At 35.8% G+C, this 26,835-nt stretch overlaps 1 protein-coding gene across 40 annotated transcripts in view; it reads right to left on the bottom strand.

Moving 5' to 3' along the window:
- Positions 1-2,137: 2,137 nt before the first annotated feature.
- Positions 2,138-26,835, bottom strand: part of MAP2 (microtubule associated protein 2) — a 243,421-nt gene continuing 218,723 nt past the window's right edge. For 17 of the 40 annotated variants that reach the window (XM_036319752.1, XM_036319755.1, XM_036319754.1 and 14 more), the window contains 5 exons: positions 21,982-22,129; positions 16,779-17,119; positions 8,554-8,635; positions 6,251-6,363; positions 2,138-6,044 (listed from right to left, as the gene is read on the bottom strand). In XM_036319752.1, coding sequence (XP_036175645.1) covers positions 5,829-6,044; positions 6,251-6,363; positions 8,554-8,635; positions 16,779-17,119; positions 21,982-22,129 — 900 coding nt within the window. In that variant the 3' untranslated portion in view covers positions 2,138-5,828. Of the gene's footprint in view, positions 6,045-6,250; positions 6,364-8,553; positions 8,636-10,511; positions 10,605-16,778; positions 17,120-21,981; positions 22,130-23,462; positions 23,634-26,835 lie in introns of all 40 variants that reach the window. The other 23 variants (XM_036319739.1, XM_036319740.1, XM_036319738.1 and 20 more) reach the window with 3 other exon arrangements.

Raw genomic sequence — 26,835 nt, 5'->3', positions numbered from 1 at the left:
GTTATGACAACACTGGTAGAAGTTGGTTTCAGCCAAGTTAGAATGATATGAAGTCTGTAAAACCTCCAACACAAAAGTATTTTTTTTTTTTACCAGTCACAAATGGTAACTGTGATATCAGACCTGGTGTGGTGTCTCAAGTAGTCTTTTCTTTTTTAAAAATATACCACTCCTGACACCATACAGAAAAATGGATTAAAGACTTGAATATGACCTGAAACAGAAAAATAGAAACAGATAAATGGAAAAATACATAGGCACTAAACTTACGAATCTCGGTCTCAGAGGGGTCTTTGTGACCTTGACCCCAAGGCAAAGGGAGTGAAACAAAAATAAATGAATGTGACTAACTTCAAACTAAAAAGCTTCTGCACAGCAAACAAAACCACCAACAAAATAAAAGGCAACCAACCGAATGCTCATACAATTCACCACCAACAAAAAAAATCCAATTAAAATAGGCAGAGGACCTGAATAGAAACTTTTCTAAGGAAGCTGTACAGATGGCCAACAGATATACTAAAAAATGCTCAACATCGCTAGCTATGGTGAAATGCAAAGCAAAACCACGATGAGATACTACCCCACACTCACGACAATGCCTGTTTCCAATATGACGATAAATGTTGAAGGGAATGTGGAGAAAGGGAACACTTGTACACTGATGGTGGGAATGTAAACTGTTGCAGTCACTATGGAAACCAGTACGGCAGTTCCTCAGAAAATTTAGATCTACCATCTGACCCAGAAATCCCTTTTCTGGGTATCCATGCAACAAAAATTGAAAACACTTATTCTTAAAGATATATGTGTCCCTATGTTTATTGCAGCATCATAGTCAAGTAGTCTTAGGAATAATTCTTACCTGTTAGTGGGCTGCAACGGAGTTCTTTCTCCTTCAGCACATTAGAAAGGATTGGATAAACTGAGCGCTTCTCAAACTTAATGAGTAGATGAATCACGGCAGTGGTTCTCAATCTTGACTGCACATTAGAATCACCTGGGAATCTTTTTAAAATCGTGATTTCTGGGCCTCATCCTCCAGAAATTCTGTTTCTTTACTAATGTTGTGGCCCCACCCCATAACAAAGAAACAGAATTTCCGGAGAATGAGGCCCAGAAATCAGGATTTTAAAAAGATTCCCAGGTGATTCTAATGTGCAGCCAAAGTTGAGAACCACTGACCTAGGGAGAGGTTGTAAATTGGTCTGGAATGTAGACTGCAAATTTGCATCTTTAGTCAGCTCCCAGGTGAAGCCTAAACAGTTTGAGTAGCAAAAAAACTAAAGGATGAAGGTAGGGAATACAGTGTATGGATGTAGAAGATGTATGTTTTTATGACCTGCACAGCATTAAATCCTCTCTTTTCTGGCAGTAGCAGACTTTTACTTTGAAGGGAACATTTCCTCTCCATGATTTGTTCATGCAGTCCAACCACCTGTGACAGAGCTGGATCTATAACTCAAGCCTGGCCAATTAGCACAAGGGAACAGGTGACTCAAGTAATTCAATGATTTTTCAGACCCTGGCTTGAGAGCTACTGGAATAAGGCTTTCTTTGCAGGTTGTGCAACTGGAGCTTCTAGTGACCATCCAGAAAGGGGTGCCTGCCTGAGAATGAAACCAACACAGAGGAAGCAGGAAAAGAAAGATTCCTAATGACATCTTTTGAGTGCCTGAATTCATTGATGCCTGAGCCATACTCCTGACTAGTTGGTTACTTGAGTCAATGAATTTGCCTTTATGCTTAGCGAATTTGATTTGAGTTTCTGTCACTTGCAACAGATAGCCTTCTGCCAATACAGTAGTGAAAGGGTCTGACACATGGTAGGAATTTAGCAGATCATTGTAGCCTTCTCTTTAAAATTTTTCTTTGCTTGGATTGAACAATATGTACAGTGGGCCTTGATTTACGAGTGTCCCAACTAACGAGTTTTTTGAGATACCAGCTATCTCTTGGCCGATTTTTTGCATTGAGTTGATAGAGTAATTTGAGTTAATGAGTTCCTTAACGAGCTCGGTCTCAGAATGAATTCAACTCGGAAGTCAAGGCCCCACTGTATTGCATTTCTATACAAACAAGGGATACACACACACACACAATTTTTCCCAGAGAAGAAACAATCTGAAACTATAAATCAGATGACAAGCAATTTTATTTTGCAAAACAATCACTATACAGCAACAAATACATTTGCAAATTTTGATTGAAAAACATGAACTAACTACAATCAGCCATTGAAGAAATGCCTTTCTATGGTAACAGGCTCTAGAGTTATCAGAAGAAAGAAACCCCCCACAGATTTGTAGCGGAGTGTTGGAACCTTGGAATCCCAGCATACAGAGTATACTTTTTGTTGATTTTTTTTTTCTTTTTGCTAAAGTTGAAGTAGATTTTCATGATTGACAGTTTTGAGCTTAAAAATAAGCCTTTTCTGGCAGAGGGACTTGGCCTCAACCTACACACAGAGGCTAAACTCCTAGGCCTAGAAAAACAAACATCAATGCTGATTTTACCACATCGATCTTGGAAGGAGTGCCTAGATTTGCCTTTCCAAGCCATGAATCTACTTTATTTATTTATGTTGGCTACTTAGACCATGAATAGTTTATTTACCTCCTTTTTGGGGCATGAGAAATATGAGAAAAACTATAATTATAGCTATGCCAGAATTAAGCACATGGAGATTATTTCTTTACTACTACTGACATGTTATATTTTGGTTGATGATCCCATTTCTTGCTGTACCACTAACAGGAGTGTCTGAAGAAGCCAGCTACCATTAGTACAGTCTTCCATCTAAGAAAGTTCTCTCTTTGACCTTCTTCAGCCATAGGTAGTTGGTGTTACACAGGTGTCTTGCTTGTGGGTGGGATTTCAGCCCATCACCCTGCTGGAACTCAGTAGGAGGATCCAGAGAGAGTTGGTTCCTAAATGAACATGGCCTTTGAAACTCATCATAAACTCGGATCTTTCCTGCATCGTTATAAGGTACCCAATTCTTGGCTGCAGGTGACCCAGAGAGGGTGAGTTCATTGGAGAAGTTGGCCTTTTAACTCTTCACAGCTCTGGATTACTTATGTCTCCTTTAACAGGTTCTCAAAGGCTAAAGCCCAAGAGAAACTGGCATGAATAGATCTAGAACTGGAACTATGAAGCTTTAGTTTCTAGATCAGCGTATGGATGTCCCCACAAAAGTGGTGTTCAAAAAGCTTAATTTGTGTCGTTAACCTTGAGAGTGAAGGCAAGATGGGTTCCACCACTTATCCCCATAAGAAGACATTTATCCTGTGTTTCTCTCTTTTGCTGGTACAAAGATTCAGGTTTTTCATTGTTGTTGTTATTAACATTATAGAGAATCACATTTCCATACAAAGGAAGAGCATTTACTCATTATAATTTTTCTGTGGTTTGAAAAAACATTTGTTTTAAATGCCAAATCTAATAACGTAATGCTTTACATAAATTTTATTTTAGACACGTATTTTTAAGAACCTGAATTTTAATAGGTAGAGATGTTCTTTATTGTTAATTTTTAGAAAAAAACTTAAACCAAGTTGAAAAAACAAACATGTTTCACTTGTTAAAGTTGTTCTTTCTACCGAACTTCAATCACTATCTAACACTATCAAACATGTAAGAAAATACCGTAAGTTTCCACACGACTATTCTTTCTTCTAGTTTCTGATGCATTTCAAGGGAAGCTGATGGATAAAATGCCAGATTGGTCAAATAAATCTTCACAGCAATTATTAGGCAGAAAATAGACACATCCATTGTCCTATTCAGTAGTTTCTATCTTTTTTTATTGTTATATGAAGTCACTGATTTAAATATAGTTTCTGACATGTTTGCCTATGTAAAACCTTTTCTTTGAGAGTAAATGGTGCACATTTGCTCCTAGAGTTTCTTACCGTGGATGTCACATTGGTTCTAATATTCAACGAGTCACAAAATGTCACCTGTGTCTTTCTGTTATTGCATTTCTTGAATTCTTTCTCAGTTGCCTTGCCCATGCTCATTATTTCTTCCTTTACATTCATAAATTGGTTTGGCTCAAATGAATCAAACACCTACCGGATCATTTGCTTGTAACTGTTCATAATCCAACCTACCAGCCCTGAGCAAGAAAATGAATAGATAAAATACTAAAATGCACCCATCCAGCCTGGTAACTTATTGCCTTATTCAGGCCATTGACTAATTCATTGTTTCTTCATAAGTCTAAGATGGGTGATTTATGAGAGGAATTAATTCATTGATTTGTGATTTCTAGACTGTATATAAAGTCAAACAGTATTATCTACTCATAAGTAATGCTAAGTCATACAGTATTCCTTTAAGCAGTGTTGGAGTCTTGAATAAAATGATTTTGACATCTGCATCTCAAGCATTTTGTAGCTAGAGCTTCTCAAAATACTGTATTTTTCCTTTCTGATCAAGGGATCTTTACTTTGGGGAAGGAAGCCAAATCTCTTCTGTCAGGTAATTTGATAAGCAGGTCCTATTTGGAAGAATGGGATAACATGTCCCAAATTCCCACTGTTAGTTTCAACTTTAGCAAATGGAAAAAAAAGGGAAGAAGAAATATTAATAAGTCTTTCATGAATGATTACAGAAATAAAAAAACCCAAACTATTCTGTGATTCAAAATAATTGAAATCCATAATTTTAAACCAACAATCTGTAAACCCCTTTATGTATAACTGGACTCACCCCCACAAACTCCATGTTGGTGAAAACAAAGAAAAATAAAATCTTCTAGCATCACGGGAGAGACTTGGATCTGGCACTATAACAGGGTTACAGCTTTGAGTTGTTACAGAAAGCAACTTCATGCTAAAACTTTTTGTCTTTTTAATGTATTTTTTTAAATAGGGAAAGAACCCTGCTAACATCTACTTTCACATACCTAAAATTGCAACACCAAAGGGTGCAGGAGACACAGATACTGTGAATAAGGGAGTATAATATTCAAGTATATGAGGAAGTATCACAAATGGCCACAGAGAAATATATATATATTTATATCTATAATACTGTATCAAACAGATGGAAAGGGGGCGTGAAACTGGTAGTGTGGACACAGATCTAGCTGATAACTGACATTCTAACCAGACACGAGTCCATCCGAGTGCAAGTGCTTCATCCTTAAGAGAGCACTTCCGCACCACTTCCTCAACCGCAGCTCAAATGCTTCGAAGCTATTTTTTCATTAGTTAAATAATTTATTGAATTGACTTATACTCTGATATAATTATCCAGGTCCCAAATGTTAATAACTTAATTGAATCTTTCTTCCCATTTATACAAAATAACACTTAAAAAAAAAAACAAACACAACCTTATTTCTTACATGCTCTTCCCTTCCTGCCATCAGACTCCTTGATTTCTTTTGAACTGGCAATAAGTTACAATGTGAAGCTTTTATCGTTTCACCCACCCAGCAATAGAATAACAGTGAGATGAGCAGCTTGGATGTTAACAAGGCCTTTCAGAATGTAGTGGATAGCCTTCAGGCACATGAAAGGTGGAAATGCAATTTTTCAAATAATAATACTCCATGCAAAACAGAGCAGAGCAAAAATAATCGTCCAATTGTACTTAGGTAAAGCCAGTGTCTTCCTGTTGCAAATGGAAATCAAGTCAATTTCTGCATATGCTATTTCTGTTTTTTAAATATAAAATTGTAACAATTACTAGAGTTTGGGAATGAGATTATATTTATTTTATGGTTTGTAAAGAATAAACATAACACCTGCTCAGAGCCCACTCCTGCCAAGAGCTCATGCCTAAATAGTATTACTTCAATGCTAAATGAGAAATATTCACAAGCCCTGCTTAGCGAGTGCAGCAGTGACATCCTCGGCCAGGGTGGCAAGCTGAGGGGATTCCAGCAGGTTGATGCTTCCCGAAGAGGAGACGTTGCTGAGTCGCCTCGGGGATGCCACGCTGGATCTGCCTGGGGATTGCGTGATGATCTCAGCCCCGTGGTCCACACGGGCCTTAGCATGCTCTCTGAAGTTCAACTTCTGGCTGTCAATCTGTTTAAGACAAGCATCAGTCCTTGTTAATTCAAGCATCTTAACTAACCCCTAGATCTTTTTCTATATTCCAGAGCTAATGTGAATGTCACTTCTACTCAGCTCTGCCATCCCCACTTCCCATATGTTCAGGTCTTTAGTCTTGGACCCATGTTGATAAAAACAAACAAAAAAAAGGCGAGAGCACTCATGACCTTGTTTCTTACCTTGACATTTCCACCTCCGGGTACATGGTGAGCATTGTCAAGCGAACCAACTTTAGCTTGGGCCTTTTCTTTGAAATCCAGTTTTACACTCTCAATTTTCACACGTCCACCACCTATGTGAGGAGAAAAGCTTTAAAATCCTTGCTGAAATGAAATCTTCTATTTGTGGTGACTATTTCCCAAAAATGATTATAGTGGATAGATCATTGTAAACCACAAGCTCAATTAGCTCTACTAGCTAGCTCTGACCATAGATGTGAAAAAAAAATCTTTTAAAATTTCTAGTCCATACCATTTTCCCCATGTCACCCAAGATAATGACATCTTTTTTGTACTATTATATGGATTGCTTTACATATTAATACCTTCCTCCTCTATCCACTGTAACATAAGATATCAGAGGGGCTTCTCTTATCTGTATAATAAATAATCTGTGACTGCAGGTGCTGACCTATTTCCTTCATATTCTCTATAGATATTCCACATTCCACAGTAAACTGGTGAAAATCTTGCTGTTGTCAAGGATCATTGTGCTAACATTTCTTTATGAATTTAGTCATCTGATTCAGTTATTACAGAAGAGCTAGATTTAGGAATAGGTGGGAGTTCACGACAATAGTCTTTTATACCAGTAAATCTCTGCACAGAATATTTCCTTGTCTATGTAAAATTTTTCTGTGCATCAAGACCCCGGGTAAATTTGAATAATTGTATACTTACTGTCTGGAATTAAAGAACGCAATATTTTCTTCTGTATTCTGGAAGAAAATAGGCAGTATGGCCAAAAATCTCAGTCATACTGTTGACAGGGAAGTACAAAGTCAGCTACGTGTTTGTAGGCCTGAGTTATAGACAGGGGAATTATGAAGACAGGCAGAATGGGGCCATGTCCCTGCTGCCTCATGAATTACAGAGAAGCTAAAGCCAGGGTAGCAGTTCTGAAACTAGTAATAGAGACTCCATATAAGTAATTTTAATTCCTTGACTTGTTTTATGAATACCCCTTGCCAAAGCAAAGCCTGATTTCTAGACATGTTTCTAAGGCATTTATCAATTTTAATGAATAAATTTTTTTCAACTAATAAATCTTTTTAATAATCTTCTCCTGATCAGCAATCTTACTGGGCTTAATTGTTCTTACACCTTGTTTCTGATAACATGTGAGACGATGAATGGGAATACTCTAATACCTGGTTTAATTAAGATAATAAGCATAGATTATTAAAACCAATTGCTTCCTCATGTTATTCTATAATACAATGATATATAAAAATTATATCAAAATTTCTCAAGAAAATTACAAATTTGATAGTTGTCCATTATTTACACATGAGTGGAGGTGGAGTTTAGCAAAAATACATGTAATATGTGCTACTCAGAAAAACAACTCAAAATATGTTAGAGTCACATTTGAAAGAGGGAAAAAATCCTTAGGAATTAAGAATATAAACTCTACTGTAGAACACTAGTTCCATGACATATTTTAGAAAATCAAGAGGTCCACAGTCAAATACGTTTGAGAAGCATTTATATTCTGCTGAGAACGTGCAGTTCTTATTGACCTACTAAAGGATCTGAGAAATTCAACAGATAAATAAAATTCTTCAGTTTTGCTTACCCACAATCCTTATTTCACTTAATGTAGAAAAACAATCTCATGAAAAATCGTTGGAAATGCTGCTTTAAGTCCATGTAATTATGTATGAATACATGGTCCAAAGCATTTTCTAGACTACATATTTAGAAAGAGCTGCAATAAGCATGTTGAGTACATAGAGATAAATGTATCCTGTAATTTTTAACCTGTCCTATGATATACGGCCTATTTTTGGTAATTGAGTTTACTTGTCCAAATGAAGATGTCCAAATTTCTAACTTAAGTTTCTCTATATAAAAGGATTAAGTATCAGGACATTGAAAAGTCCTTCCAATTGGATATTTCACAACAACAAAACCTTTGCCTGTCAACTTCTTGAATCCAATACAGTGGGGCCTTGATTTACGAGTGTCCCGACTAACGAGTTTTTCGAGATAAGAGTCGTCTCTTGGCCGATTTTTTGCTTTGAGTTGCGAGCTAAAATTCGGGTTACGAGCCAGCTTCAGAGACCCCACCGCTAGTTGGCGCAGCGAACGTCACAGTGAACGCCACAACATCAGCTCCGCATCACGTGTCATTGTAATGGTGAAAATTGATTTGACATACGAGTAATTTGAGTTACGAGCTCCGTCACGGAACGAATTAAACTCGTAAGTCAAGGCCCCACTGTATAATATTCCTCAAGCTACTAAAAGCATTTACTTACCTGGCCTGTGGCGGATGTTCTTCAGAGAGCCACATTTGGATGTCACATGGCTTAGGTCTATCTTCTTAGTAACAATCTGTACCTGTGTGAATCACATAACAATGCTTAAAATAGTTTAGATCTGAACACACCCCCTAAGTTCATACATCAAATCTAGAAACATGTACAAACTCACAACACACTACAACATATCCAGGAACCCAAACTGAAGTACATACAAAACATAGGGCAACATAATCTCCCACATGTCCTCCCACATTTTTGGTTGGAAAGAAGGACCCAAGCAGGAGAAAATCCTAAAACAGAAGATTGTATTAGTAGGAAACAGATCATGCCACAAAGGGGACAGAAACACCTGGATTAATAAGGCAAGAACGAAGGGACATCATGTTAAACCTTTCCATAAGCAAAGAGCCAAGTGAAGAGATACATTATTTTTTTCAAAAGTGATTTTTACATAGAAGTGAACAACATTGCTCAAAGATACAAGAAGAACAGTATTGCTTTAAGATACAGGAAGAAGAAAGCTGTAAACATACTTTTCTAAAACATTATGTCTTAGCTAAATGGAATTTTTCTTGTGCCCCAGATTATTAATGAGAACAGCATTTTTTTTTCTTTTTGTGTTTTGTTGAAATTATTTCCTCTCCCAATATTTAGAATAGTGCTTCTCCAAGTGTGGCTCATGGTGCATTTGCATCAGAAGTATGTGGGGATTACTAAAATGGATGCTGTGGAAATGGGGCCAGGGACTCTGTGTGTTTGAATAAGTGATTCTTCTCTAGAAGAAATTTTAAGATTATTGTTTTGGAGTTTGGGAGCGCACCTACTTATTTTAAGTTTATTAGTTATCTCAATTTATCCTTTTTTTACTTAGGTATTTTGGGTCCGCCTTCTGATCACTTCAAGTTATTTACTTGGACTGATACTGTTTCTGTGAAAGTACCAGGTGGTGAGACTTACAGTTAGGCCAACAGGGAGGAAGGCAACCATGTCCATATAAACAGTGACCCTGAGGCTTAGCCCAGAACTCTTGGAGAAGCCCAGCAAACCTTGCTATGGACTTCCCATGACAGGGAAATTTTTATGCTCAGTGGATCAACTTTGAACATCAGGCGACAGTTCCTGATAGAAGTCACTTGCTCATCTCTCACTACTTGACTCCATCTCTGTCCAGTTGAGGAACAAGGAGCCAAGAGTTATTAGACAGGTGAGAATTCTGGTTTTTGTACTCTAAATTATTGGAGTTATAGATGGCCAGAACCTAAAGTTTAGGTGCCAGGATCTGGCTTGAGTTTGCCTGTTTCAATTCTCCCTCATCTAAGTTTGAGAGACATGGATTCATCTTTCCTTTCCTCTCAGGATATTATGTCTACTCAATTTAAGAGACAGGAAAAATACCATTAAGACATGTATACCAGGACTTGAATCCTTTCACTTTGAATTAGAGATGACCCATACTTCACCAGTTTTGCGTTATTCAAGGGACTTCTAATTCTCATGAATGATTTAGCACAAAAGACTGACATCACACACTGGGTATTTTAAACTATATCAGTCTTTGCCTCAAGAGTAATTTAAATGGAGCTAGAAAAGTGTGTGCCCCGGTGACTTCTGCAGGGGAACAGAGATAGCGTGAGGAAATGCCTTGGGGCCAAAGGCCAGCAAACAAAATTGGCAAGTGGAGTGGGTTTTCCATCCCCCTGAAAACCATAGTGCACTCCATTAAGGTTTTGTTTCTTCAAACGAAAGCAAGAAATGTGCTGGTGATCTTAAAGGGAAGGATGAGAAACCCACCACCAAAAACGCAAGGCTGAGAAGCTGCCAGATCAAGGGGACACGTGGTGCAGCAACAAGGCGGAGTGTGTTGGGAAGGAGGCAGGAAAGGAGACAGGGTGCTGGCTGTGCAGATGGCTCCACGCAATCAGGACAGCTTTCTAACAGAAGCTTCTACTTACATTTCCGCCCCCAGCAGAATGTTTGATGTTATCCTTGGAACCACATCTGGACTGAACCTTGCTAAAATCGATCTTCTTGTTTAAAATCCTAACCTAAAAGGAATTGGAGGTAACTTCATTGTGCATTTTTCTTTCAACAGGCTGGGTATAGGGAACCAGAATGGGTAGCGCCAAAAAGGCTCCAAACTCCCTTCCACCTACATAATCATTTAAGAGAAAAATGAGCACTGGAACTAAGGAGCAGATCTATCGTATACAAATGAGCCTCTATTGTTCTGCACTTCCAAGGGCCAAGTGCTCCAGAGCCTTCTGTATCCCAATTGTAGTCAGGTATAATATGGAAGCAATTAGAGGAAGAGAAAATGAGAACTTGGATCATCTGGGGGGAGGAGGCTTCCAGTACTGTGGGCAACAGTGAGACTCAGGTTTACTCTATGGAAGGTCCAATAGTATAGTTCAGCGTAGTTAGCCCAGGATCCAGAAGGATATGCCAGTGCCCTGCCTGCCTCTCTTTAACCCTGACAGTGTCAGCCATCACCATTATAAATCATCTTAACTTAACTGTATTATTGGGTCACATAGCACAGGGTCTAGTGAATGCTACAGGTGAGAATCCTCATTCATTCAGGGGAAGAACCCCTGGTCTCCTAAGAGGGTCAACAAGGAGGCTCTGGGCCTTCCCTGAAGGCGTGGCTCAGTGGCCTTTGAATGCCTCTCTGAAAGCTGCTCATACGTAAACAGGCATTGCCCTTGGGTGGTGGGTGTAGAAGCATTCTTTCTATTTGCAGAAGGTAGAAAACCAAAAAACTTTAGTTAGCTGACTTGTATGAGGTCATGTAGTCCAGGCCTTGGGTAGGTCCAACAGATTTGAGGTTAGGTGTTTTATTTCTATTTTCAGGAAGTTCAGTTTTATCTTGAAGACAATAGCAAATCCAGATCTGGAAAGATATTACTCTGGCATAATATAATGTGCAAAGTAAAACTCTTGTGACTTCTTTGATGTGTCTTTTGAATTCTGCATGTTGTAGAGGGCAGATAAGCAAAGTTAGCACAGAAAGAAAGGTTTATTTTTATTGTTTGGTTGGTTTGTTTTACTTTTTCTAAAGCTACTGTTCTTCTCTTCCCCCAATAGTGTAAGAGAAATCACATTTTCAATGCTTTATGGGACAGTTTATCCTCTTATTTTTTTTTAAAAAAAGCTAAATAAATTTATCTTAGATATACAGCTGTGTTACATCTAGTATTACATCTCCTGATTTTTTTAAAAAGGATAAAAAATTGCAAGAGGACATGAATCCTGACTATTTTTAACTAGACAAAGCTTAAATCGCAGTCCTGCCTAACTAACACTGACAAGATAGCTGTCCCTTATAGGGAAATATCACTGGCAACTCTCATTGACAGCCCAAGGGAAGGGCCTCTTGTCAAAAATCTGAATTCAGAAGACGTGATGATTGGGCCACACTTTAGGGCATAATAAAAATTTCAGTTTCATAAAAGGGGGTATATCACACAGCCTATATCTAACAATAAGTGTAGCTGTAAGCTCAGAATTTCATATAAACTATGATACACATACCTTTGAGTCAATAAAGACCATTACATTTCAAACCACAAAAATGTATTTTAGAAAGGAAATAATTTATTATGCCTAATAATACTTTTAATTTTTATCCATGAAGATCTAATTATTTGGCAATGAAATACAATTCATCTAAGCCAGTTTTTTCTCTCATCCTTAGGAATATAGAAGGTCTCATATTGCATTAACAAACTTTAAATTAGAAATCATTAAAGTACCAATCAAGACACTCATTACAAAGTGATCACAAGCCAAATGTTAACTCTAATTAACTTGCTGCAAAAATGGAAATTCTAAATTCGGCTCCAAGAATCTGACTCTAACATTTAATCAACTTTTTGACAATTTTTCTGATTGCCCAAACAAGTTATTCAAACTCAAAGGCATCACACACATTGCTAGCATTATTTAGAGATGATTAAATCTTAAAACTTAAATGTCGACTTCTGTTGATTTTTTCTGGTTTTCTAGATAGTCACAGATTTTCTAGTGAAACAACTAGCTGATTCTTTTCCATGGTAGACTTTCTTAACCTATGTCAGCTCAATCTATAATGTGAAGCCGACCTTTGACATGCGTTAATGGCACATTCTTTACATATTTCCATATTTGCAATAGCTTCATAGTATATTGCTTTTGTCTAAAATGTGGCCAAGTATGACATGCGCCATCTTGCTTGATGGCTAAGTAGACAAAACAAAACCCCTTTGCTCAGTATGATTTATCCTCTAGCTTGACAACTTGCACCTGAGCACCCACCTTGTCTGTGTGACTCACATTTATGCCTTAGAAAAATTACAGAATACTTCATGCCAAAGATCTCTAAGATCATTTGCATTAAGTAACACTTAGAGAGCTAATTCCACAAATACCAGCACTTGTCACAAACCTTTCCATAAAATAGAAAAATAGATGGCTGCTGTGAAGGATAAAGTTTTGGCAATGAAATAGAATTACCCTTCTAGATTAGTTTTGTGTGTGTGTGTGTGTGTGTGTGTGTGTGTGTTTAAATGAGAGAGTTGAGTATTAACTCTGTCTGTTCTATGGAAAGATCTAAATCAAATTCCTTTCTTTGAGAAGAATTTTCATTGAACGTTTGTTTTCCTAAAGCATATGTCAACAGAAAATTATTTTAATATTTTAGAGACTGTCTAAAAATATAAATAAAAAACTTCTATTTGGCAAATTAACTAATTTTCTATATTCATGATATGGAAGAAAAATATTTGAATAATCATTACCCAAATGAACTCTATAACACATTTTAACTTTTATTATTTTCTTTTATTAAAAGTTTCACTTGAACTATTAATGCAAAATGGGGTGATCTGAAAGAGAGGCAATTTTTTCTTCTGCATACTTCTCAGTGGAAGTGAAATCAACTGGATCATCTTCCTAAAGCTCTGCCTTATTCAAAATTCTCACCAACTCCCTATTTCCAATTAAATGCATCAATGTTTCTTAGCCAGGAAGCCAGGGTTCTCAGCAAATCTGATTTTTGAGGCCTCTCTTAATACTTTACATTTTGGGCCAGACTGTGTTTATGCTTTCAAGTTCATCCCCATGCTTTCTTTACGTTATTATCTCTTGCTAGTAGAACCTGTAACAGATCATCTTTCAAGGTTCAGCCCAATCAGTCCAGCCACAGCAGGAGACTGGCAAAAAAGGATTTCAATATCATAGGAAAATATTTGTGACTTAGTTGCATACATAGTTGAAAATTACTACCATATTCTGAGGCAAACCATAGATATAAGATCTAAAAGTGACCTTATAGTCTATTTATTATTTATTTTTTATTTTTGTTAATCCTCACCCGAAGATATTTTTCCATTGATTTTTAGGGAGAGTGGAAGAGAGAGAGAAAGACAGAGGGAAACAGCAATGTGAGAGAAACACATTGATTGGTTGCTTCCTGAACGTGCCCCGACCAGGCTCAGGCTGGGGAGGAGCCTGCACACAAGGTATGTGTCCTTGACTGGAACTGAACCCGAGACCCTTTGGTCCACAGGCTGATGCTCTATCCACTGAGCCAAACCAACTAGGGTATAGTTTATTTAAATGAGATGGTGCTATATACAAAAACAGGTATTATTTTGTTGCTTCTATTCTACAAATTAAGAAATCTGAGGATGTAAGAGGTCAGTATCTAAGGTCATGCAAAATTTAATAGAAAAGGGGACCAAGAACTCAGCTCTTACATCCTGGTCCAATATTCTTTAAGACAATATTCACTGTGGTCTAAACAGGGGAAGTTTGGCATTAGGCATTCACACCTATTCAACAGTCACTAGAAAGAATGCATCTCACCATGCATATAAAATACTACATTCATTCTACTTTCAACAAATATTTTATTGAGCATCTACTAAATACTGAGAACAAGATGGACCTCATCCCTAATTTTATAGAGCTTATGGTCTAGTAAATGGGACAAGATCGGCATTAAATAACCATACAATGGAATGCTTAATTACAAATGTGGTGAGAAGGACTGGCTATAGTATGGAGTGTATATTCAGATAAAAGAAAAGATGAAGGGAGACCATTTAACAACTACTGTAGTGACATCAACAAGAGATGACGTAACCTGTGCTATAGTGTTTCAAAATGTAGTAAGAGCTATTTGGGGCATCAAATCATTAGTTCTTCAAGATGGCCAGGATATGGGATGAAGAAAAGGGAGATGAAAAGATGACTCAGATTTTTGATTTGGCAAAAGAGTCCTACTTTTTGAGTAAGTGTAATAATATTAAAAATAATAATTCAATGTGACCTTTCCTTGCTGTTCCTAGAACCTGCAAGGCCTGCTTCTACCTCAGGGCCTTTGCATGTGTAGTTTCTTCTGCCTGAAATACTCTTCCCCAGTTATTCACATGGCTTCTTCCTTCACTTTCTTAAAGTCTTCATTCATGTATGTAATGGGAGAACTTCTGTTTATTTTGTGAAAATATGAAAGACTAGAAGAAGCTGAATATCTCTGATATTTAATGTTCCTTAATTTCTAAGAGAAATTAGACTGTTTTATTTTTAGAATGTAAGGATATTTCTTAGGTTCTAGTATAATGGATTTATCTAAATAAACATTTAAAAAAGATGCTAGGGTAACACCGACAGCGAAAGTAATAGGCTGAAAAATTCTACAAGAGTTTTTAAGTCAAAGATGAGTACTGTTGAACAGGAATTTCTTGCTTGGAGATGCCTCCATCTTTAGCCCAGCTGACCTGAAAATGACTGACTGCTCCATGCATGAAGTATATAATTCACAAGGCAATCCATCAACTCCACAGAAATGGCCTTGCAGAAGTCATGATCCACCTAAGTTCTCTATCCAATAATCTGTAAATTATGGCCTTGTGAAACTACCTCATTAGTAACTTTCAACTATCATAAGGGTAAAAAAAATATGCAGTGTATACTAATCTTCATAAGACTGATAAAAACAAGAAACCTGTCAAAACACTTACGCATATTTCATATAAATAAATGTGCCTATCAGAAATACATAGAAAAGGCATAAAGTGCCATTCATTGAGTTGTTGCCTAAATGTTTTTATGCCATGCATTTAGAGAAATTATTTTTCCTAACTTTGTTTAATCAAGTAACTGTGTTCTTAAAAACTAATGTTATTTATTCTAAAATTTAGATTTAATGTAGATTAGGGAGCTAACTACATTTAGATAGTTTCAAATCAATGCACTTAAGATAGTCTTACCTTTGTCTTAAGTTAAATTAGCCAAGATAACTGTCTACACTGAATCCAGGATTGTATGTATTCTTTCCAATAGAGTGAATTTGTTTCAGCTAAAAAAGATAAACTTTATTGCTTCTATCAGTCTCCTCATATCTTCAGCTAGGTTATCTATGACATTAGGCATTGATTTGCCTCACTGAACTAAGCCATTGAGCAGAACAGCCTTGCCAATAAAAGACAGGACTTTAAAAGAAAAGATGATGGCTAAGAGCACAAAACCTGTACATCTAGAAGAGCAAAAAATGTACAAATTGGGGCAAATAATAGGCTTCTCAACTTGAAAAGTTGTTGAATTCCCAAGACAATTAATCTTAAATAGGGTTCTAGTACAATTGTATTCATCAAAACCATATAGACTGTCTATTTATTATCAACATGAATATTTGTCCTTTGCAATGTTCGGGCAACCTCAGCCAGAGAAGAAACTGGGTAAAGCATGCTCTGATTTGGAGTGAACACGAGGAAATGGTAGAAGACGTCATAGGAAATCCTTGGGGAAGAAGGAAGGAGGTGAAAGTGGAATCACTAAGATATAGTCAGATGAGCTCACAGTCAGGATCTAAAATAGAATGCTGTCAACTTATATCAGAAATGCAATTTTAATCTCTTAAGTTAAAATCCATAAGGCACTAGAGATACATTTAGAAAAGATCTGTTAGGCAACCAAATAAAAGTTTCTCTTACATGGTCACAACAATTTTTATCCAATAGCAACCATATTTATTAATAGAAATAAATATGTCCGGTGATTTTCATTATATTTTATAAGCTAGCTTTCTCAGATAAGTTCCAAACTCTTGGCCATAAATCAAACCAGTAACTCCATCTCCCTTTTTCTGTAAGAACTGTTAGCTTATATTATGAGGAAGGCATCATAATAATTAGTGGATTTTATACTTGGCAGCAAATAAGTATTCATATGATTCTTACCTGCCCCCCTTTAGGCTGGTATTTGATGTTGTCTGTTGATCCGATTTTAGACTTGACATTCTTCAGGTCTGGCAGTGGTTGGTTAATAAGCCGAAGCTGCTTAGGAGTAGCAGGAGACTTTGGAGGAGTACGGATGATGGCGACTTTCTTCTCACTGGGCACCAAGATGGCAGATTTGGGGGTTCCTGGTGTGTGAGGGGTCCTGGGGTAGCTAGGGGTTCCAGGAGTGCCTGGGGTGCGTGAAGAGTAGCTTGGTGGGGTGCCAGGAGTGATGGCGGTTGATCCAGGGGTGGTGGGTGTTGAAGTGCCACTTTTTCCTGCTCTGCGAATCGGCTCTGACCCTATTTGAACAAATAAAAAGCAAAACCAAAAATTCAGCATTAAAAAGCTCTCCTCAACGTATCCTTCTTCTCACAATTGTTAGCATTTACAATGCATTAAGTTTCTGAAGTATTTAGAGTATCTATGAATCACAACGCTAAAAAAATGTAAGCCTCCTCTTTTATGGTCATTACCTGGTACAGTTTTTTGAACATGTATTGCTGTCAATGCAAGAATAAAACTTGAGTTTTGCTGATTTTTCTTAATTCTATTATGAATGTGTCAAAAACTGTTTTTTAACCTGGGTAATCATTAAGGCATATGGATCTGCCATTAGTTGCAGAAAGAGTCTGCCCTTAATCTTATGTCGGTTCATATTTACTGAAGTTCCCTCTATGGTATGCAGACCATTGCTCTGTGCAGTAACTTCATTCTGATATCCAGGTGGACATTCAATGTTAAACTGTGACTTAAATCACATACTTTTGGACTATGTAGGAGATTATTGGATTACCTTTCAATGGTATCCCCTCATCTTATATTGAAGAGCACTGTGAGTTGCAAATGTGTTTATTGAAAGCCATTCAATGATGTCAGACATTGTCTACAATATCATGTATTTTCTTTATAAGGAAAGTTGTCTTAGTTCTTAATACCAAAAGAAGTCCATTTATCTCCGTAGAAAACTAGGATGTTTTTAACATTATATTCACAGTAAATCTTGTTTCTGATTGTGTTTTCTCCTCTACCCTCATTACTAGTTTGGTAATTTGAAGTCAAATCAATAATCTCTCATGGCCAATTATTCAGGATATTGCAAGATACAATTTTTTTTGGCCTCAACTTGACTTTAGCCTCACTTTATCATTTGACTCCTTTCCCCCATTTCTTATACTATGTTTGCCTCATATTATTTTTTAAAATGTATTTTGAATGACATTTCAAACCTTTTTTTTTGAAAGAATGATATAAATAAAAGTATACCTTACAAATTTCGAAACACTTTTGTGACCACCAAAATACCAACCAACCAACCAACTAAACAAACAAACAAAAACAAAATACAAAAAATACAATAGCTAGAGGGACCTCTTATTATCCCTAATTTAAAAATGAGGACACTGAGGCTCATTTACCCAGACAATATTATATTCTAGCTTCTTAATATTTTTTAAGTTTTTCTTTTTAAGTATACTTTTTATTGATTTTAGAGAAGAAGGGAGAGGGAGAGAGAGATAAAAACATCACCGATGAGAGAGAATCACTGATCCGCTGCTTCCTGCAGGCCCCCTACTGGGGATAGAGCCCACAACCCAGGCATGTGCCCTGCCTGGGAATTGAACCATGATCTCCTCATAGGTCGTCGCTCAACCACTGTGCAACACTGCCTGGGCTGTTTATGTTTTTCTTAACATAAAAATCTTTTCTCTTAGAATAACACATTGATTTCATTTATAGACCACTTAATTACATTATTTACATTGATTATACAAACTCTTTTGTTGTATTTTATAGGAAGGACATGATTTTTATTTTTTACTACTGAGTATGTGGTACTTTATAAAAATCAATGAATCTTCCAGAAATCCTGTAGAGAGGATAAAGATATGACTCATTAAGTTTTTTTAAAAATGTGTTTTATTGATTTTTTACAGAGAGGACGGGAGAGGGATAGAGAGTTAGAAACATCGATGAGAGAGAAACATCGACCAGCTGCCTCCTGCACACCTCTTATTGGGGATGTGCCTGCAACCAAGGTACATGCCCTTGACCGGAATCAAACCTGGGACCTTTCAGCCCACAGGCTGATGCTCTATCCACTGAGCCAAAACAGTTAGGGCAATGACTCATTAAGTTTAAAACCAATGAAGTGAAGAGGACATAGAGTCATCTAATGTAATTGACCATTGTTGTAGGAAGTTCTTCCTGAGAAGGGGGACAATTAATATTTGCTTAAATATTTACAAGTAGTGCGCTCCACAGAGCTTCTAAGACAATTGTGATGTATAGGCAACATAGAGCTACTCATTAGTCTAGGTTTAATTTCCTGGAGAAACAGAATAATTTTATTTCCTCTTTCAGTGAACAGTTTTCACATATTAATTGAAAGTTGCCCTATGTCGTTTTGGTTTTGTAACATAAGGGCAAAACTGGTAAACTCTTCAACTAACAATATGAAATGAGATATGAAGATACTGAAGTGATAAATTAGTGTGCATTCTGTGATTTTTATTGCTTTCAACAAAATAGTATTTTGAGACCAGGATGATGCAACCACACCCAACTTGCCTGTAGCTTCTTTTCTACAAAGCTTGTTTATGACCAAGTTTTGGATGCAGGCTTGAATCAATCACTATGTCCTTCTGCAGAACCGTATTTCTGCCTCAAATGTTTTCTCTATGACTTCCTCACCTCCGAATAACTCAGGTCTTTGAGGGAGAGGGATCTTCTCCGTATTATTTGTCACTGTACCCAGTGGGATCTGAACACAGGAGGTATACAATATGTTTTCTTTTTAAAATAGTACGAATTGGATTCAGAATTGATCCAAGTGTGCTGAGGTGTTTGTTTTTGTTTGTTTGTTTGACTTTATAGAGATTAAGCTGATGTAATATTTTGGATGTGAATAACAATTTTTACTAAAGATATTTTTTAAAATAAGAGTCATTGCTATGCTGTTAGAAAAAGGCTTTAAGCTTTGGAAAACTAAAGAATAAAGGTTTTGAGTTACATCTGGAGAATGAGGGGGGAAATCACTAATATTATGCCATTAACACTGATGTTCAATAGATATAATCATTTTTATTGCAATAAGTGATGATCTAGTCATCAAAATGACACATTTGAGTGTTTCTTATATGTTCTGAAATTTAAAAAGGTTAAATTTAAGATACAAAAACAACTAAAAAGGGGTGGGAGGGGGTAAGAGAGGTCAATGGGGGGAAAAGAGGACTTATGTAGTACCTTCAACAATAAAGATTAAAAAATTTAAAATATTTACAATTTACTTTATTAAATGGCACCCCCATTTATCTTGTCAGCTCCTCAATGGCAATGTCTTTTCCTCCTTTGGGGCTAAATGAACTTCCGGTATAGCATTGTTCCTTTCAAATCTTTTCAATAGCTGTACCAACTGCCAGAATATTCTTGTGTGCAGTTAAAAAGATGACAGGCAAATCACACTCTTCTAATTGTCCCTGTGCCTTTTAGCTATTGCTATGTGGAGATGAAACAAACCCTTTCCTTAGAGTATCAGTTATGTTCATTATCAAATAATACAATGCAACATGCTTATGTAAGTAAAGTTAGAAAATCAAAATAGATTGACTCAGAACAAAAAAGCAATTTATATTTTTTACATTTAAAAGGGCAGAGCACAGTGGCTTGAAGTTGTAGATTTATGGAGGAAGTACCATTTGTTTCCATAGCAACAAATAGAAGCATGATTCATGGTATACATTTAGGGAGTACTTGATACATTTGTCTTGTCTTAACACCCCCGGGGTTATACCCAATTCCAACTCCAGATATCTGAGCTGAAGTCTTATCTCTGGAGATGACTAACTCTTAAATGCATTCTTTCCAATTTCATTTGAACACTTTATTTTTGCTAAGAGAAAAAGGGTTTTTTAATGCTTTCAAAGTTTTCCTAGCACATATTTCAAAGGATGTTAATACTTCATGAAGCTAAATGATGTAGAGCACAATTGCTCTAATATAACAAACATTTTCATTGTAGACAAAAGCACTGTTTAAATGTCATGGTTACATTTCAAGTGGGCTAATTACTAAAAATTTAATAAAAAGTAAGTGGTGAAGTCAACTATAATGTGATAGCAGTGGCAATTTCCACCATTTTGTAATAGATCTTAATGACAGATACTATTTTTTCAAATGTTTTCACCATTTTGTAATGATTTTTAAGTTACAGAGATACTGTATGATTTTCCAAGGGATTCTATAGAGCAATTCTCTGGAACTTTTTTTCCAAATAAATATAGAGAAGACTTTATGAGGACAGGTTGTGAAATGATCAGTGGGCTGACAACCAAATTCAACCACTTACTAGCTGTACAGCATTGGACAAGTTACACTTTCTAAAAGGTCAGTTTTCTCATTAGAAGATTTAATGAGGTTATGAATATCTAACCATTAGCTTTGTTAATTAAATTGCGTGGAAAATGTGTCTTAAGACTTTAGCATCTCCATGTCTCAATATATGGTAGCTATTTTTGGTGTAATAGAAACATATTTGTGAAGGTAATTTGAACCCAGGCTTTACTGGATAGTCTCGGTAGCAACACAACTTATAAGTAGGTAATGTATGATTAGAACATTTTTATAGTCTTTACATACATGGCGATAACTACCAACCAGTACATGATGGGCCATCAGTCTAAAGAAACTGAAGCTCTGGCACAGAACATGCTCTGTTTACAGCCTGATTGGAAGGCAAATTTTTAACAAATGGAGCAGGATCCTAGGTTTTGATTGTTGACTTTCCAGTTAGATTTTAAGGGTTAAGTTTCTATAGCTATATATTTTCTAAATACCTGACTACAGGTTTTCTTAATTACTTCTTTCAAATTTATTTTTACTCTAAATGTGAAAGAAGAGGGAAGTATATTCTGAGAAAAACAACTTTGTCCCAACCCCATTTAATGAGTAACAAAACAGTATGTACTCATTTCTTCCATGAATCGTTTTGACTCAAACAGCTCTTAGGACCCTTCAACAGTCTAAATTTCCTGATCCTCAGGACAAATGCAATCTGATTTTAAAGCATGTTTTGACAAATGTAAGGCATAAATACGTAAGTTCTGCTCTACTTATGGGATTTTAGAAACATGATTAGAAAGGAAGACAAACCAAAATAACCTACTAGTGGTCCGCCGTGCTGAAGAGGAGAAGGAACTGTTGAGAGAGAAGGAGTTCTCATCTCTGTCTCCCGATACAGCTCTCCGAGGAGGGAGGATGGAGGAGGGTCTTGGCAGAGATGAGCGCTTTTCTGGGCTCTTGGTTACTCCCTCCTGATGGTGGGGTGCAAGGGGCGGGGGGAGACAAAAGAACGTTGGATTCTTGTGAACCTTTATTTTTAATTATACAAGGTGGTTACATTGCTCTGGCTATTTTTCCTCCTGTGCTGATAGATTAATTTACTTAATACACACTACTGAATTTCACATGCTTATAAGCATTTCTACTTCAAAACTTAGAATTCATATTTGCCTAGAGGTTTTGTAAAAATGGATTACTTTGGATTTAGTGTTAATAATTGATTATGAAGTTCCAATCCTAATTGATAATATAGGCAAAATGAATTTACTCAAGTAATTTTAGTGAATGAATAATTTTACTGAAAAATCTACATTAGCATGATAATTTATTAATCAGAAAGGAATGGCAGTAGGGCATTGCATGCATAATATTCCTAATAATGACCCTTGCATACATTGTGCACTTATGTCATAGGAACTGGAAGCACTTTATATCCACTTATGATTTAATTCTCAGCACAAAAATCATATGCATTTTATAGCCAAGGAGACAGGTTTAATCAGTTTATATAATTTTTTCAAGTTGGTAGGTAACAGAGGTTAGTATTAAATCCTGATGTGTCTGATGCCAAATCCAAACTCTCTACTATATTGTCTGTATATATACAAACACCTAAGCGACCATCCGACCATCTAACTGTTCAACCGGTAGCCATGATGTGCACCGACCACCAGAGGGCAGACACTCAATGCACAGGCATGGAAACATAGATCAGACTGATGAATCTCAGAGGGAAGAGGGGAGGGGGGAAGGTGGGAAGAGATTAACCAAAAATCTTATATGTATACTAGAGGTCTGATGCATGGATTCATGCACCAGCGGGGTCCTGCGGCCTGGCCTGTGGGGATTGGGCTGAAACCATGCACCAGGCCTCCAACATCCCCTGAGGGGTCCCGAATTGCAAGAGGGTGCATGCCAGGTTGAGGGACCCTACCGGCCTCTAGTATATAATATAATTTGGTATTATTAGATTATGCAATATATATATTAGATTTTATATATATATAATGCTACATGCAATATGTTTAATATATTTTGTTTGCATTTGAAATTTTATTAAATTTCAAATAAATAATAAATTAATAATGGGTGGTATACCTAAAAAAAGACATTTTCTAGTTTTTTAATGGTTAGACTATTCATAGCTGCTCAAACTTTTAATTTGTATTTGTTTTTCATAAAGGTCTATTATTTACATGTCACCCCAGGCAGAATTTAAAGTGTTTGCTTTAATTCATTTATTGAATCCTGTCCTCTTCCCAAATTATATTCCTTTCTGCGCCTTTGACTGACCTGCTGCCTTACCTTGTTCCCTGATTCTGAGTATGGCAAACGGTCTGTGGAGCCCGCTGAGGAGGGCTGTATTAAAAAACTGTCAGAAAATGTAGTCCTTTTAGTTGGACTAGGGCAGGCTGAACTGCATCTTGGGGACTTTGTGTTACCCTGTAAGGCAGGAATCTTTGACAAGGTAGAATTCTAGCCATGAAAGAAAACAAACAAAAGCACAAAATAAACAAAACTATGAAATAAAAGGAAAATTTAAAAATTTATAAACATATAAAAAATTAAATGTATATTTTTAATAAGAACACATGATAAATGGTTATAAATGATGACAAAAATGTATATTTATATGAGAATGAGAGATTTTAATTGAACACCTCTTTTAAACTTAGGAATACTCACATATGAGAATACAGATTAAAGTATTCTTTATGCATTCTATGTATAAAGTCTCTGATTAATCCATAGATCTTACATGATACTATCTTAGATGATACTATCTTGTGAGTTTGTTGGAATTGTTCCTTTGATAAACATAGCTCTTAAGATGTATATGTAACTAATGTGGTGTGGCTTAGTGGTTGAGCATCGACCTATGAACCAGGAGTTCAAGGTTTGATTCTCAGTCAGGGCACATGCCTGGGTTGTGGGCTTGATCCCCAGTGGGTTGTATGCAGGAGCCAATCAATAATTCTCTCTCATCATTGGTGTTTCTATCTCTCTCCCTCTCCCTTCCTCTCTGAAATTAAAAAACAAAAAAACAAAACAAAACAAATAGGTATATTTAAAATTTAATAATTAAAAATTTTTTAAGTTGAGAAAATATATATTTTAGATTATAGACATTGATTTCATCAGAAAACTGCAGAGTTTATATATGAGTTTATTTTATGAGTAAAATGCAAACTGGGGATTAAGTTATGCCATACAATTCATAACATTTTTACTCATTGGCCACAGTTTGTATGATGTGTTACAAATTCCAAAAATGAAAGTCAGCACTGAAGAGACTGCCCATAAAAATCCAAGACTGAATTTGTAGGTGTTGATAACCCAGGGGGAGATTGTGGGCAAGTTTAAGTAAGTGGGTTGGATGCCAATGGTTTTGAAAGTAAGCTATGGCTGGCATGCCCAGTGTCTCTTGGGAAACTCTATTAAATATGCAGACAAATACGACAAAGCCAAGGATATTTTATCTTCAAATAATTAATATGATTTAGTTGTTTAAAAATAGCACTTGAAACTGAGATTTTTTTTTTTATCTCAAGTTTCTGTAGCCACTTTAACAGGCAGAACTTGTCACTGGTTGCACAATTCACTTCCCGTTTTACAGAGCCAGCACCTTGTCTGGGAAGTGTTAACAGGGTCAGCAGAAGTCATGTTTAATTTTTATTGATGCTACCCACAAAATAGTGAATTTCAAAAGTGTGAATATAGGAAAGAAAACTGAGTGACTGAATTGCCACAAATTATAAGAGAAAACTATTAATTTGATGCTAAAAACAAAATAAAATGAACAAACAAAAATCAAAATGAAATGAAGGTTTAAGGTCAGGTTCACAATAAAGGTCAATTGAAAAACTGGAGATAACTGTTCTGATGGGTATACTGAATATCAGAGAAAAATAAAAGTTTATCTTAGGGTTTTAGGGAACAGAAAAAAATGAGGTTACAAGGAAGGAAAAAGAGGGATGTTAAATGAAAAACAGCTGGAAAGAATGGTGGTCTAATTTTCCTCAGAAAAATGAGATGGGTATTTACAAGGGAAAAAGGTTCATTTTTGTGTCAGAAGATGTGTATGGTTTCTGTCTTACATGTAAGCATTGAATGTCAATTCCTGTTGGATTATTTAAAGGCAAAGGCACTTTAAGAAAATTTCCTAAACATTTTTCAAACAATGTATATGGAAACATTCTTTCCCTAATGGGGGAAAGTTCAAATTTACTTTCCATATCTGCTGCCAAAGAGTTCCACCTTTCAAATAATAATAATAACAACAACAATAATAGCAACTATCACTGTTAAATACTATGTTCTAGGCCCTATTTTATAAAATTACTATATTTAATATTTACAGTTAACTTATGATATAGGAATTTTTACTCCTTCTATTATTTTTGGAAATGAAGATACAGGAAGAAAAGGTAGTAGAGTTAACAATGGACCTGGTCTGTGCTAGCCCTGCTCTGAAACACCACAACTGACTAGTTGCTCATCAGAGACAGAAAGTGAAGATATACGAATCTTAAAATCACAGTGTTTTCAAAATAAACACTAATATTTACCAAAGCAATAAATGGATTCTATTGCTTGCCATATGTTCAAGACTATAAACATCTATATAAAAATTAAATAAATATATATCTATTTATGTTTTTATCAACATAAAGCTCCTTGTGTTCAGGATTATATAAAAGTCTGGCTGTTATTAAAAATGAATTCCTATTTTTCACAATAAATAAAAAGTGGAAGTCTAAAATCTTACTTGTTTTTAAAAAGGTAAACAAAGAATTGTGATTCATGTATCATACATGTTGGCTGAGAACACTGTGATATGTTACTAATTAACATAATTCAAATGATCTGTTGTAATTTTAGGATTTTATTAGTACTCTTTACAATTTTCCTTTCAATAAGAAAAGTCATGTTGACTTCGGTCTTTTGAAAATTTTAAAAATATGGTTAATAATATAAAAATAAAGTTCATAAAATAAAAACTAAAAAAGATTTTTAAACATATAAAGAAGCTAAATATCACCAATACAACCAAATTAAAACAATAAGATATTTCATCTTCATAATTTGAGAAATATAGAAAAAGTATAGGAATAACTAGTAACCATGGTGAACGTGGGCACTTTTATATACAGCTGGACATAAAAGTCAGTAGAATCTTAATGGAGGACAATCCGATAATCTCCATCAAAAACTTTATATATGGACCTTCTTCTTGAAACAATAATTTCACTACAGGGAATGCACAGGGATGCATTTATAGGATTGAGCAAAAAATGATTTCTGCATAGTAATATTGCTAAAAATTAACAAAAATATAGTTTGAATAATAGGGAGTTGATTAAGTATATACTATGAATAAATAAAATGCAATGTGATATAGTCATTAAGATAATGTATAAGAATGCTCAGTGACATGGAATTCTGTTTACTGTTTAATTAAACAACTGATACGCTGTGCTTTTGTTATTAAACCTACAAATGTGTAGAAAAAAAACAAAGATTTTACATCAAAATGGTAACTGTAGTTGTCTTTAGATAAAGGGGTTAATAATATATTTTTACTAACTTTTGCTCATCTACACGCTTAATTTGCTCAGATTCTTATTTGGTAGACATAATAAATATGTATTATAAAATTTAATTTTGTGTTGATTAT

Source organism: Myotis myotis, unplaced genomic scaffold (assembly GCF_014108235.1).
Source record: "Myotis myotis isolate mMyoMyo1 unplaced genomic scaffold, mMyoMyo1.p scaffold_m19_p_8, whole genome shotgun sequence".
Classification (NCBI taxonomy): Eukaryota; Metazoa; Chordata; class Mammalia; order Chiroptera; family Vespertilionidae; genus Myotis; species Myotis myotis.
Note: the sequence above shows the minus strand (reverse complement) of the source record. Positions and strands in the feature narration are given on the sequence as shown.